This window comes from Aplysia californica, unplaced genomic scaffold, assembly GCF_000002075.1.
Source record: "Aplysia californica isolate F4 #8 unplaced genomic scaffold, AplCal3.0 scaffold00260, whole genome shotgun sequence".
Taxonomy (NCBI): Eukaryota; Metazoa; Mollusca; class Gastropoda; order Aplysiida; family Aplysiidae; genus Aplysia; species Aplysia californica.
Window position 1 is genome coordinate 179,635 of NW_004797530.1, and position 14,301 is coordinate 193,935.

Genomic DNA, 14,301 nt, shown 5'->3' on the forward strand with positions numbered 1-14,301 from the left:
ATCTTTGTAAGCTGTCCCTCAAACTTAACTGATCCCTCGAACTACTGAGGCCGGTCCCGACCAATTCGAGCTATCCATATTATACTGCATAAATATTTTTAAAACAGTCACTGTAATAAAAGAAAAACATTAAGATGGTGTACACATAAAGAAACAACAACTAACAGATTAAAAAAACAACACACAAACAAGCACATGCTCGTCTCCACACAGCAGAGTCTTTCACTATGAGTTCGGGTTAAAAAAATGTTCCCCTCCATTAGCAATTAAAAATCTATAGATGCAATAAATAAAACAAAAAATAAGTATCACAGCTCCTGTAAGTGTATATATAAATTATATTATATGTATAAGGTGAAATCAGGCTCTCGTCGGTTTTGGGGCATGTAGAGTTATTGAAATCATCTTAAAGCTTGTTCACTTGTCTTTATTCGGATGAAAAAAATATCCATTTATCTTGAATACAAGTTCAGATATTTACGAAAGAAGGAGGTGGAGGTCACTTGTTTTCAGAGGTAAAATTAGTGAGAAAATGGCCGCCAAAGATTAGTTATTTCCTTAGCTTAAGAGTCCGTGGTAACATTTTTTGTTGCTTTATACAACGTTTTTCAGAAAAATTCACACAGAAATGAGTTCTTTAATGGGCATGAAAGGTATTGAGCCAAAAAACAAAAATTTAATAAAAATTCACAAACTGCGGAAAAATGCAAGTTTCTTCACTTTAATTATTTTGACGAGAGCCTGATTCCACCACACTGCCTCACATATAATATAAACATAAACTTAAAACTAACACATATTATATAGTATTTTTCAAAATAAATTAGCGATAAACTACACTACAAGCACAAATGCATCACTTTTACGGTCTATACAATATATACATATCACATGAAGCAGATTGATAAGTAATACAAAATACATCTAAAATTGCACACTAATATAAAATCACAAACAATGTTGCATGACCACGCAACAAAAATAGTGTATAAATATTATGAAAACAAAATTCATGTCTTTTGAAGCTGAGATTTAAAAAAGGTATCTCTGCAGATGGCACTCCACACAAAGGCACAAAGTCTCACAGGTTTTGGTTTGAATTACAGACCAGTTGTGGACACATGTTTCCACATAATTAAGATAAATCCAGTATTGCATCTATTTTCAAGAGAGGAGAGTGTATAATTATATAATAATAATAGACTGCAGTTACAAAGCGCAAGTTCCTACAAAAAAGTAGGCTTTACACCCTTGATAATTCATCTGCTTTCAGTGTACAGTAGTCTCCGCCTAAACGCATGCCATACAAAAGCACGCTCCGCTCAAACGCACACTTTTGTCATCTGACAGGTTTTTTTACTATATAAGTTAGACGTACAAACGCACAGTCACTCCCTCTAAACGCACGCTCCAATCCGCAAAACCCGCCGACAGGTAAAACTTGACAAAGGGGAATTTCCACTACAAGCTGCGCAGCTTGCATAAGAAAAGCCTAGATACCGGATATTTGGTGAGACTGCCCCTCACGCCGAACAAAGAGAGCGATGGACAGCATTTTCTGACCCAACTTTCCTCAGACACATAGGTCTAGGTCTCTGGCTGGTCGATGAATGGGGGGGGGAGGGGGGTGGGGGGGCTGAACTGTTTGCAAAGGTTCATGTAAATGCACGCTCCATATAAACACACGCTAAGGAGCCCTCCCGAGCACTGTGCGTTTAGGCGGAGACTATTGTACATACAATGATATTGAAAATAAATAGATACTTTCATTTTGTATACATTATACTAAAGTTTAAATTAAACATGCAATCGCACAATAGATATATATATATGGTAAAAGTTTGCGTTTAAGTTGTATTGCATTGTTATTGATGTATCAATACTAGCTTTGGCAATCTACACCAAAATTTTACAAATTAAAATCTTTCAGTGTTCAAAAGCAAAAATTCTAAAATGGTGCTAAAAATGTAAAACACAAGGAACTATTTGAATACCAAAAGAAGAGGAATGAAGTAGAAAATTGTAAAATTGTTTTGATATCAAAGTTCTTAATGAAAGGAAATCACCAGTCACAGTCATTCTCCTTCTCTCAGATCACAATATCACTCATACTTCAAGATTGATTGATGAAATCATCCCAACTAATTTCCTGAAGGAGAAGCAAAAAAACCCAAAAAAACAATAGCACATTTGTGAGGCAGCGTGGTGAAATCCACAGACTCTCAAGCTAAAGAAATAACTCAGCCTTGGCGGCCATTTTCTCGCTAATTTTTCCTCTGAAACCACCTTACCCTATCCTCCTTCAATCACACATATCTTGACTTCTATTCAACATAGATGGACATTATTTTCACCCAAAACGAGAAAAATGGACAGGCCTTAAGATGATACAATCAACTCCGTACGCCCCAAAATTGACGAGAGCCTGATTTCACCTCGTCGTGCCACATTTCAATAAAACAAACTTACAAAATACAGAGCAACATAATCACAGAATATAAATCATCTAAAACAACATCCATTAAAAGCTGCCAATAGAGGTCAGTCCTTATTTCCACATTGTCCTTCATTGCAAAGAGTAAGAAAAGAGGGACAGAGAGAAAAAAAATCTCTTAAATTATCACAAATGTTCTAAACAAGGCATCGCTACTGCTCTCACTTTGATCTCACAGTTTTTATAAGGTATGGCATAAAAATCCATACTTCCTTGAGATCTGGAATTATCTCAATTTTCTTGACTTATAACATTTTTTAATACAGCAAATTATCTTGAATCTACGCCTCATCCTCATCAAGCACAGGTCTGATTTCAGCGTCTTTGGGTTCTGTCATGTCAATGCGGATACCTGAGAAACAGAAGGATATATAGTCAGAAAAACAACCAGAATATCTTGGACCTGTAACCATCGTCATTCCTTCATTCCCAACAACAAGGCTATTCAGTCAAAGATATTTAGAACAGATACTTTACAGAACATCCAACAGCCTGACATTTAACAGTAATAATAATTATAAGTTTAGTGCTGTAAACACTTAATGTCAAGATGTCAAAAATGTTTCTGTTAGATTAGACATGGGTGAACTGGTATGTTTAGACTCTCAGGTGCTCATACTAATCTGCTTAAACTCCACAAAAGTGTAACAATATATAGTAATAATATGAGAGTAAAAAAAACCCCAACAAACTATATTTTATAGATATGACATAACTATTCTGCTTTGGCAGTTGCACATGATGACATCATATAAACTTTAGCAGAAAAGTTATCTATGTGCATTCAGCACTCAGGTACAGAATAAAGTGTAACTGCTTGAACTGGAAATCCTCTTAGTTTTAGAACAGATATTTTAAAACTAATAAAAAAGCTCAGGCTCTGAGCCTTGCAAATAAGTTTTTGATTAATTTAGGTTACAAGTTCAATAGATTAAATCACTGTCTTACCAACATAAGTAGGGAACCTCGGGGAGCCACTTTTACTGAGCTCCTGAAATTTGTACGTGATGATTGTGCCAATCTTGGGTGGACGATTACGGTCCTTGTCCGTGAGGCTGCATGAAAATATAAATTCGAGAATTATTTAAAATGCTTATAATTTTAAAACCAAAGGTTAAGGTTCATCAAACATTGTTGTCTTAAATACAAAAAAATCTCATCTTCTGCACTGTTAAATACCAAATGATATGGAATTACAATTTGATTCAATCTACTTATGACATGCAAATCTGAAAACTGCAAGATTCTAAAAGGTCACAACACATTCTTTTACGGTGTCTTAAGAAACTGTTAACATTACTAAAATTAATTTTGCCATTTGAGTTCTTCCTTTTTGTCACTCACTGTGACAACAAATACCATTTACTTTCAATTAGGGCAAAAAATGTAGGCCCCTATTTATTAACCATTGAGTTCACTATCAAGACAAGGTGTCATGAAATCCTTACCCAGAGCCAACGGAGAACTCTTTCCCACATGCCATACGACACCGCAAAGCTCCACATCGATGTTGGTTGACTCCCTTCCCTTTCTCATGACCAATCACAATAGCCTGTAACATATTTATAAGAAGATACATATTACTAATTATATGTCTAATTAGTTTAACAAGTTTAAAAAATCCTGATTTCTCCATTAACTTTAAATAATATCATCTCTTCTAAAATAAAGCAAAAAGGTGATAAAATATAGGCCTATATAGCCCACATTGTATGACATAAAAAAAGAGAAAAGATGAACATTTGGAAAGCACTGATCAAACTCAATGAAAGCAAAAACAAAGGAGAGAAACCAAAAATATTCACAAAGAATAGAAAGCATTTAACAACAGTTGAAAGTGAAACAAAACATTTTCTAACGAGTCAAAAAGAGGAAAAAGGTTAAGACAAATTGTAGAACCCTATAAAAGCCCACCCTGAATCAGGAAGACAATCTAAACATACCTCAGCATCATAGAACTTCTTTATTTTCAACAATGTCTTCGATCTTGTTCTCTCGTACACAGACTTGGGCTGTCTGATCATAAGTCCCTCACCACCCAAGTTAAGGACTCTTGTCAGCTTCCCCTCTAACTGATCTTTGCTCTTGCATTTCACTTGCTCTACAAATACGGCATACTCTGGTCTGAAAAAAAAAAAAAAAAATGATGTTTAAAAGGCACATTGTGTATTTTGAAAAAAATGTGAACTAAAGAAGGGAGATTATTCTTTAACTGTTAAAATTTTCCAAATGCTTGAAATAGAGCAGTGATATCTGATTTCTCAGCTTTGAAGTACGCCATTTAAAAACTATATATTTTTTATATCTTCTTAAAATGAATGTGTTCAAACTTAACAAAAATGCACCACATATTTTAAGGCCATCTGCGGGTGAGATTTTCCCTTCCCCATTTTCACCCAGTTTGACCATACATTTTCCCCCTCCTTTTTTTAAACCTACATCACTCTCTCTCTCCATTTCCATGAAAGTTTTGAGCGTTTGCTTCAATCAATTATGTTTCGAAGTCATTTAAAAATGGGTTTTTAAAAAATAATTTGCAATTTTGGGTCAAGTTTTAAAATATTTTCTTCATTTCTTTCAAATATTATTTTTTTCCGACTTTAAATTACATCTTCTCCTGTATTTTTCATCTGAATAGTTTCATTATTTTACACAATGTACATTCATAGGTGACTTGTACTGAAATAGAGCCCTTTTTTAACATAATGAGAAAACAAAATTACAATCAGTGTTTTTGTTGGGAATTTTGAGATTTTTTTGCTATTTATCCATGTACATATTTTCGGAGTCCATACTTATTTTCACAACCATAATATTAAAAATCTGGCGTTATTTCTTCATTGCATATGTGTTGTAGTTTGTACTTGCTAAAAATGAAAGCCAACATAAAAAAACTAAGAGAGAAGATAGCTTTCGAAATTTGATGAAACTATCCTATGGCAGATGTTTGCTTATTTACCATGGTTGTTACCATGTGCTTATAATAATAAATAATTAGTTGAATTTATTCTTTGATGTCTGACTAATATGTGTATATCATCGCTATATATAGTCAAGGGATATGGATTTTAGAAATTTCACCACACACAAAGTGGAGATTACTTTTAGACCTCCCTTTCCAAAGATTCTTTAATATTCCAGCAATCAAATTCAGATAGAAAAATAGCTAAAACTAACTTACTGTTTCTCCTCAAAATACTCCTTGATCGCGTTCATTCTGTTTTCAAAGGTTTCCTTGCCCATGTCAGGAGAGTCAAACACCTGTTGCAATTAAACAAACAGACAGAACTCAGTTTTCATCTCTATTTATAGATAAATTGACATGCAATGATGAACCTACGATTGCACTAACGATGCCAGTGCTACTATTTTACATACATTGCAACAACTCCAAATTAAAATTATACCTTGAAACTTAAGTAAAGCAGAAATTTTTATAAATTTTTAAATCAGTAAAACAAACATTTTTTCGAACATGTAAGATGAAATGATATGTGCATGAGTACACCAAAAAGATTAACAACAAATCATTTGTCGATTTTCTTTTCATTATTCAGTTCTGCAGCATTAACAGAACATCTGAATAGGCCAGTGGAGTAACCCACACAACACATTAGATTCAAAAGTTCTCATATCAGTCATTATTAGCTGATTTAATAGCCCTTGCCTAAGCCTTGACAATATGAAAAAATGCAATGAAATGTGCAACTCTATAATTACCAACAGTCAATTTAAGAAGAGAAAAAACAGTGCTCAGATAAGTTTTTAAACAATTCATAAAAACACATTTGTATATGACTCTTTCATAAATACTTACATGGTATTTTATATCCTTCCATTTCGGGCTTTCAGCAGTCTTCACAATGCTGACAGTAGACTGGAATTGGCCTCGCCCTCCAAAGAGTTCCCCGTCCAAAGTCATATCTGTAGGCAAGTCCTGAAATGAATCATTTTCAAAACTATACAGTTTTTCTACTCTTTCTGAAAGTTGTAATTTTTTTCACCTAACCCATCATGCTTAACCCTCGACGCTTAACAGTCAGAGAATGAAAATAAAAAATCCCCTGTAAAGTTTCAAATCTGGATAACTTAAAAGTCATCAAGAAGCGCAAATAACTTAAAATTAGGTCTAATTGCACTTCAAAAGCAGAAAATATCTCCCATTGCTACGGTGCCATAACTAAAAAGTTCATAACAAAAGTCAAGCTCCCTTTGACAAGTACACTGTCATCAAGGACAAATGCCTACATGACAATATATATTTTTGCCTCTAGATGTACTTACCTTAGTAAACCATTCTGGGGCATAGAAAGCATTCCCAAGCCTGGAGTAAAAACACCTGTTAAAAATAACAAAGAATAATCAACTGCTGAGTCAAACGTTTTGGAAAAGTAATACTATGTACTCATTTATAATACATAATGGGCTTGGCTTAATATGAACTCCCATAAAATGATTTTTACGTTTAAATGTATGATGATGCATTTTTTGAATCTCCAGACCACATTATGATATTTTAAAAGATACCGGTATTTTAAAAAGTTGTATTTCAGTGACCTTTTGACATCATCTTAAGCAAAGTTCTCTGCACTAAGGTGGAGAAGATTTGTCACATTTTAAATCTCTTAGAATTATATTAAAATTGAAGAATATTTCTTTTCTTTTCAAAATCCTCGACACAATTTAAGTCGTATTAAAGGCAGGCAACCAACCTTTGTAAACCACAGACACCAGGAACTTGAAGAATACATATAATGTAAATAGTAATGAACTTTCAATACAACAAAAAGCCAAAAATATGGTATAAGAACCAAATTCCTAATCATCAAATGCTGCAAAGAATAATAATTTAAAATTACATAATTTATAGTGTATTTTCACTATAAAAGTGCTCAATATGCTCTCTTCAGCAATACAAAGAACATAGTTCCAAAAGTGATCCTTTCACTCCCTCCACACCACAGCCCCTCCCTACCCCTCCCTCTTTCTCTTCTCACTTCCTCTCTCTCTCTCTATTTCCTCCAACCCCATTTTTCCATGGTATAACCAACATTCATTGAGACAGTAAGAAAACTAAAAATAAATCTCAGTGCTAACCTTCCATTCCAAAATGCCCGTACACCATCCAATTTCTCACTGATCCACCAGCCAACAGGATTTGTTCTGAAACAGTCAAAAAACCAAATTCATGACAACCAATCAACAAGAAACAAATTCAACTATAATTAATTGACTATGCCAAAAAATACACACACACAAAATTTATGTCGTAGCATAGGAAAAAGAATACTCTTACTAAGACTAAAGAGGCACAACAACAAAAGAAAAAAATATGATGGGGCTTTCCACATTCGCCCTTGTTTCAGACCTTAGTGAATGCACACACACACACAAACACACACAGACACACACACAAACACACACAGACACACACACACACACATTCACACACACACACACATTCACACACACACACACACACACACACACTCTCTCTCTCTCACACACACACACACACACACACACACACACACACACACACACACACACACACACACACACACACACAGAGAAAACTAAACTCAGACATGCTTAGGAAAACTGAATATACATATAAATAAAGCTACTCACTTGTCCTCGTATTTGTGAGCCAGCAACACACTAACGTTGATATGTGAGCTGATGTGGGTCTTCTTGGGTTTTGTGTTCTGCTCAACTCTTTTTTTCTCAAAGTCCCCACCGAGATATTCCTTCAGATGCTTGCATGTTCTCTCATTCAGAGGAGCCCGTTGCACCAAGAAACCTTTGCAACTGTTCAAAATACATTAATGAAAATTATGATTTCCATTTTGCGTTAATTTTCTTTAACAGGAAACATCCTCATTATGATTGCAATTCTGACTGAACAGGTTAATTCGCAGCTCAAAGTAATGACTAAGTTGCACTTACACAGAACTACTGTTAATCGAGCTGATATCTCCAGAGAAAGAATTTATAACGATATAAATGTACCTAAACACAAAATATGCACATACGTTAACACAATTTTCATTCGATTGTTCACAGTTTGACACTAAAAGCTTTCTGTGTTTGGGTTCATGACAGCATATTACATGAATTCACATAAGCACAAAATACACACACAGACACACACATTTTCTCTCTCTCTCTCTTTCTCTCTCTCTCTCTCTCTCTTTCTCTCTCTCTAGCTATCTCTCTCTCTCTCTCTAGCTCTCTCTCACAAAACTAATATAATATATATCCATGCAAACTTACGAGCAAGAGTACACCTCCCCATCTCTTTTCAATTTGTATCCAGAGTCAAATTCCACCACACCCCCATCCTCTAGTGGGTTTACAGATTCTTTTGTTTGCCCTCGAGTCTTTTTGTTCTCAATAGATTCTGCATGAACAAAACATGGCGTTACTTCATATATATATATATAGGCTACTTATTTCATCTTTCGATGAGGATCATTTTACCCCACAACAGTTACAAACACTTCAAATTGTCCCTGCACATAAACAGAAAAAGTAGAATTCAAATTTAATCAGTCCAATATTTAAGCATCTGATTGTCTCTTCTTCAGTGCATAAAATGTATTATTCTTTAAATTATCTCTTTAGGCCAATGACAGGGAAAGAAATTACATTTAAGATAAACTTAGACAGAAAGCTTATTAAATTTATGTAGGGTAAGTGTTTATCTTTTCAATGATATTTTATAGTTCAAACTAAGTGAAGGTCAAGAAATCACCATAATTCAACACTTTGAAGAACAGGAACATTACAATAAATACTGATTCCTAAGTTCAATGAAAAACAAACACAAATGAATACCTGACTGCAAACAATACTAGCAATCACAAGAAAAGAAATCATATTCATAAAGGTTTCCATCTGACATGAAATTTGTTGCTCTTTCAGTTGCACTCAGACAAGGATACACTATATCACTATTGGCAGGGAAGTTGTGAGAGATGAATCACTTCCTCAGAATACAGTTCTATCAACTAAGTATCTAGTTTTCAGAAATTTGGCATAAAAAATTTTGAGTTTCACATCATGTCAAGGTTTTTTCTCATGCAGTTCTTTTAATATTTTGATAACAACTGAAAATAATTTCACGATTTTACTAGCGCGTACAGAGCTTTTGGTTGTTCATTTCACGGTCTTAATAACTCAAAACAGCCAAAGTATCCCATAGAATTTTGTAACCCGGAGTTTGCGATATATGAAAAAAAAAACCCAATTAAGTAAAGAGCCTCACCCTCATCAGGACCATCATCACCAGAATGCGCAAACTCTGCCCTGTGAGCTGCACCAGTTTGATAACATTTGTCTCCATATTTGCACTTTTCTTTCTTAGCCTTGTACTTGATGACCTCTGGCGCAGCTATTGTCTTTGAAGAACTGGCAGCACTGTCATCATCTTTTTTTGCATCACCCGTAACATCATTGCCCCCTGCAGCAGCCTTGTTTGTGCCCTTGGTTTTTGCCTTGCTGTAGTCTACGGTGATTTTTTCTTCATCACTATCATCAAACTTGACCACTTTTTTAGGGGAAGGAGAAGCTTCACTGATATCATCATTTTGTTTGCTCTTGACACCAGCTGGTGATGGCGTTGCTCCTTCGTCATTATCATTCTGTTTTCTTTTTGCACCAGCTCTCCAGGATGGCATGGCTTCATTTTCATCTACACTGATGTCATGAGTCAGACGGTTCTAAGGGAACAAAAAGTGATCAATAAATATATTAGTGATATATAAGAAGCCAGACTAAGATATGAAGCCAAATTTCTGTTATAATTATTTTTGTATACAGAAAAAAAGAACAAAAACCCCACATAATTGAGTGCATGTCTGAAAAGAAAAAAAAGTTGTGCTGTTCTGAGTTACACATAACAGCTTTTTTAAATTAAAACAATAGATATGATATGAAACAAGTCGAATCATCAGTATCAATTCCAAACTCTTTTTCTTGTACAGACATTTACAAAAAACCCAAACAAAACAAAACCAAAGAAAACAAAGAAACCCAAAAATCACAAAATCAACAAAACAGCAACAAAAAAACAACAAAACAAACGAAAACAGATATACTGTGTTACAAAAATCAAGTGTGACCATAAGATAATAATAATATATATGGTATTAGAATTACGATGTGCAACAGTCAGCAAGTCAGCAAATTTAGATACCAAAAAGTATGTTGGTTGAATACAAAAGCCATACGTAGACTTTTAGATTATAAAACTTGTGTGATTTTGAGATCGAAGGTACATGTACAGCAATTATAAGAGAATTCGATTCAACCCCCATTCCCCAACCCCTGAAATTCCATTCCATTGCAAGCTATGGCACATAATTTTTTTTTATGCAACCATGTATACAAAATATGTTGCCAAGATATATGTAGGTCCTACAGTAGAAACCTGCTCTAATGACCACCTGTCCGAGACATAAATCACCTGTACAAACGAGCACAGTACTAACTGATTTCCCCTTTGGTTTTTCTATTATGACGACATACTATCCAAGAGAACCACGTGTAGGCACTTCTAAGATGACCACTTGTTAAAAATTTACACGATAGTTATCTTGCATCATATATAGATCAATATAGAATCTTGCATCATATATATAGTACCCAAACAAGAACAAAAGTACATCATTTAGTAGCTTATTTGGTCAAAACTCACTGGCTTTGCTTCTGCCTTCGTCTCCGTTTTCTCATCGGCCTCTGGATGCAAAAACTCCTCTCTGTGTTTCTTGTTCTTCCTGTAGCATTTGTCCCAGTACTCACATTTCTTCTTAGACACTATCTGGGCAGCCATACTGACTTTTCTAAAGGAAAAAGATAGTCAAACACATATTCTTCACATACATTACATGAAAGAAAGAGCCTTAATTAATTAATCATTTATTTTTGTTTTTTAATTTATAGAAACATACAGAGTTTCCTAGATGAATGTGAGAAGGAAATTTTTTATAGAATCTAGAGGGCCATAAAAATGCAGAGCAACATAATCAAATTCATAAAAATCAAAAGGATCCCTGAACAAAAGTGTTGATCAGGTCAGCATTATGAATTAAATAGGTCTAACTTTAAACCTGGAGGAGGGGGTGGGGGGGGGGTGGGGGAGGGTGCTGAAGACTGGAAATCCCAACATGATCTTCATCTGGGATTATCCTAGGCCTACTGCAAATAATTTAATGGGCAATAAATATCAAATATGGTTGATTACAGAATCAGGAATGAAGCAGACGAGGAACTGAAATTGTCCCATTATAATATTGCCTCCTTTATTAATAGGTATTAATAAAAGTAGATCTAGGTATTGCTTATAATAATGATGAAAGATAATTTAATAATTACATGTAGTTGTCTTGTTTTATCCGATGTGGTTCAAGTTGGGAGCTTGCTTCAACTGTGCCAACCCTGCTCCTCACCGACCTTTATAACCAGAAGCAAGTCCCAACGCGTATTTCTCACGCGAAAGCATTACATTAGTTATTTAGCACAGAATCTAATATTAGCTGCTTTTGTCACAACAGAGCAGGGGCTTTCCGCGGAGTGCAGGTGATCCGCGAAGTTCAAATGAATCCGCGAAGCAAAAATATGATCGAAAATAGACCAGGACCCGCAAGACTTTAAATTCACCACAGCTGTAGATTCGATACCAAATACGACAGTCTTTGGTCGGGCAATGATAGTACATAACAAGATGGTTCACTCAGCCAAAAAAGTGTCCGCAGGAAGTATGCTCTTTGCTTCAGATGGCGCTGCAGTCTGTTTTGAAGCTCTCTTTCGTTTTTCCAGAAGAAGAATAGGAATAGCACCTCCTTGCGTGCGCAGATCGACTGCTGTTCATCAGCAGTTCGGGTACGTTCAGTGCGTAGTTTTAGGTTTTTTAAAATTTTAATGACCTCTCGCCTTTCATTCTAAAGTCAAATTAATCGAAGAAAACCATCATCCTTTCCTCCGGAAAAGGTTTTTTGTCAGCGTAACCATTAAAAAAAAGCGTTCTTCCGAAATTTATCCCAAAACATGCTAGTTTCACTTTGATTTTTAAAAACTCAAGTAGGGTAACTCTGTTGGCAAAGAGTGCGCTTTTGTGAAGAGGGCGCCACCAAATTTTGAGGACACTTTTTTAATTGGCTCAAAGCACAGAATTCTGTGGCTCAAAGAGAGAAGTGGCCCATCTTGTTATGTACTATCATTGGGTCGGGTCAAAGATTGTACAAACGATCTTTGCTCGGGTTTAGACACCACGTTAATTTATGTCCGATTTAGGCTAAACAGAATATAAGGGGTGATTTTATTTATTTATTTTTTATTTTTTGGTAGCCTAAGTCAGTGTTTTACGGCGCTCGCAACGGCATAACGTCATACGAGCGCGTGGGACACATTAAACATTTTCATTTGGTAGGAAATTTTGAATTTTGACTTCGTGGCGGCCGAAGCCTAGACTCTACTCGATTTTAGACCACAAAGGGATCTCTAACGTGCGCAACTTGCACTCGGGACCTCCGAGATTTTTCGCCGCTCTCCAAGAAGGCTAGATGTAGATCTAGATCTTACCTACCCGTAGATTAGGGGTGTAGGTGAAAGACAGCAGACAGTGGAAAGGCTGCAGAATTTAAAGAGTCAGCTTGGGAGCCCAGAGGAGGACATAATGGAGGTGAGGGGTGGGAGCAGTTTAAGCACGAAAGCAGACGACAGAACATTGGTGAGAGCAAAAAAGCTATGCGAAAGGAGTTAAAATTTTAGACAATACAATTTTTCGTCGCTATTCGGATTCGAACCCGGAACCCTTAAATGAAAGGTGAATTAATTAATTCAAGACCACTTAATTATAAATCCCCTCCCTTTGAAGTCTGTACTTTCTACCTTTGTATGATCATGCAGTTAGAACTTTGTTTATTAACTTGTACGACTGGTTGTATTTGAAACTGTTATAGCTAACGTCTTCGATGCTTATCAAAGAAGTTGTAAATATTACGAGAATCAAAGATCGTAAATATTGTCAAGATTATCATCATCAACATCATCATCAGTTTCACTTGCAACACCAAGAAAGTCCCCAGTGCTCTTCACAATTATAGAAAAATACGAGCACTAACATAATATAGGGATCCTTCTCTCTCTCTCTCTCTCTCTCTCTCTCTCTCTCTCTCTCTCTCTCTCTCTCTCCCTTTCTTTCTCTCTCTCCCTCTCTCTCTCTCGCTCTCCCTTCAACAAAAAGAAAATAATCTTGCACACATGCACACCCACGTTCACATCCATGGCAAAACAACACACAGCCACTAATTATAATAATTATTGCAGAACAGCATGAACAATCTAATGCTCATTTATTAATTAATAACTACGTGTACTTGAAACATAATAAGTTTAACTAATAAATAATTATTAATAACTACTCACCAGATCCCCCTTTTTTACACGACTGCTAGAACTACTGGCAATAAGACTTCCACGTATTGGATTTGGAAGTTGTAATTTCTGAACTAACGGAGCCTCCTCACTCCTCTCTCTCTTCGCGGCACCACGAGCAGCACGCCGAGGTGGGGAGCAAATATGGCCGCCGACTGTGGTCTTAACAAGGAGTTTAGAACTACTTTTAATCTCCTTGGGTCTTAATCACGAACTGCGGTGTTTCTTTTTATAGAATCTTATCGGGTTGGGCCACGTTGTTGGGGTGGGCGGGGTGGGGGAATGCAAGCAAGGAAGAGGGGATTGGGGTGGGCCTTTGAGAAGGGACGAAGGAGAATGGGAAAAGTTAAATAAGAGAGAGAGAGAGA

At 35.8% G+C, this 14,301-nt stretch overlaps 1 protein-coding gene across 1 annotated transcript; it reads right to left on the reverse strand.

Annotated features, from left to right (window-relative positions):
- Window positions 1-2,524: 2,524 nt before the first annotated feature.
- Window positions 2,525-12,049, reverse strand: LOC101848532. The gene is made up of 13 exons (XM_005100777.3): window positions 11,873-12,049; window positions 11,196-11,340; window positions 9,765-10,218; window positions 8,771-8,897; window positions 8,126-8,305; window positions 7,592-7,657; window positions 6,779-6,833; window positions 6,312-6,431; window positions 5,676-5,755; window positions 4,438-4,618; window positions 3,943-4,046; window positions 3,443-3,549; window positions 2,525-2,846 (listed from the first exon to the last, which is right to left on the reverse strand). The coding sequence occupies exons 2-13, from the start codon at window positions 11,328-11,330 to the stop codon at window positions 2,776-2,778; spliced, it is 1,680 nt and encodes a 559-aa protein (XP_005100834.1). The 5' UTR covers window positions 11,331-11,340; window positions 11,873-12,049; the 3' UTR covers window positions 2,525-2,775.
- Between the last annotated feature and the right edge of the window lie 2,252 nt (window positions 12,050-14,301).

Bases quoted from the DNA above. Each gene is read 5' to 3' on its own strand.
- LOC101848532 (XM_005100777.3), bottom strand. From the start codon at position 11,330: ATGGCTGCCCAGATAGTGTCTAAGAAGAAATGTGAGTACTGGGACAAA. The intron at 7,658-8,125 runs GTGAGTAGCTTT...TGACTGTTTCAG, and splicing joins GCTCACAAATACGAGGACAA to AACAAATCCTGTTGGCTGGT. The intron at 4,047-4,437 runs GTATGTTTAGAT...AATATGTTACAG, and splicing joins AGAAGTTCTATGATGCTGAG to GCTATTGTGATTGGTCATGA.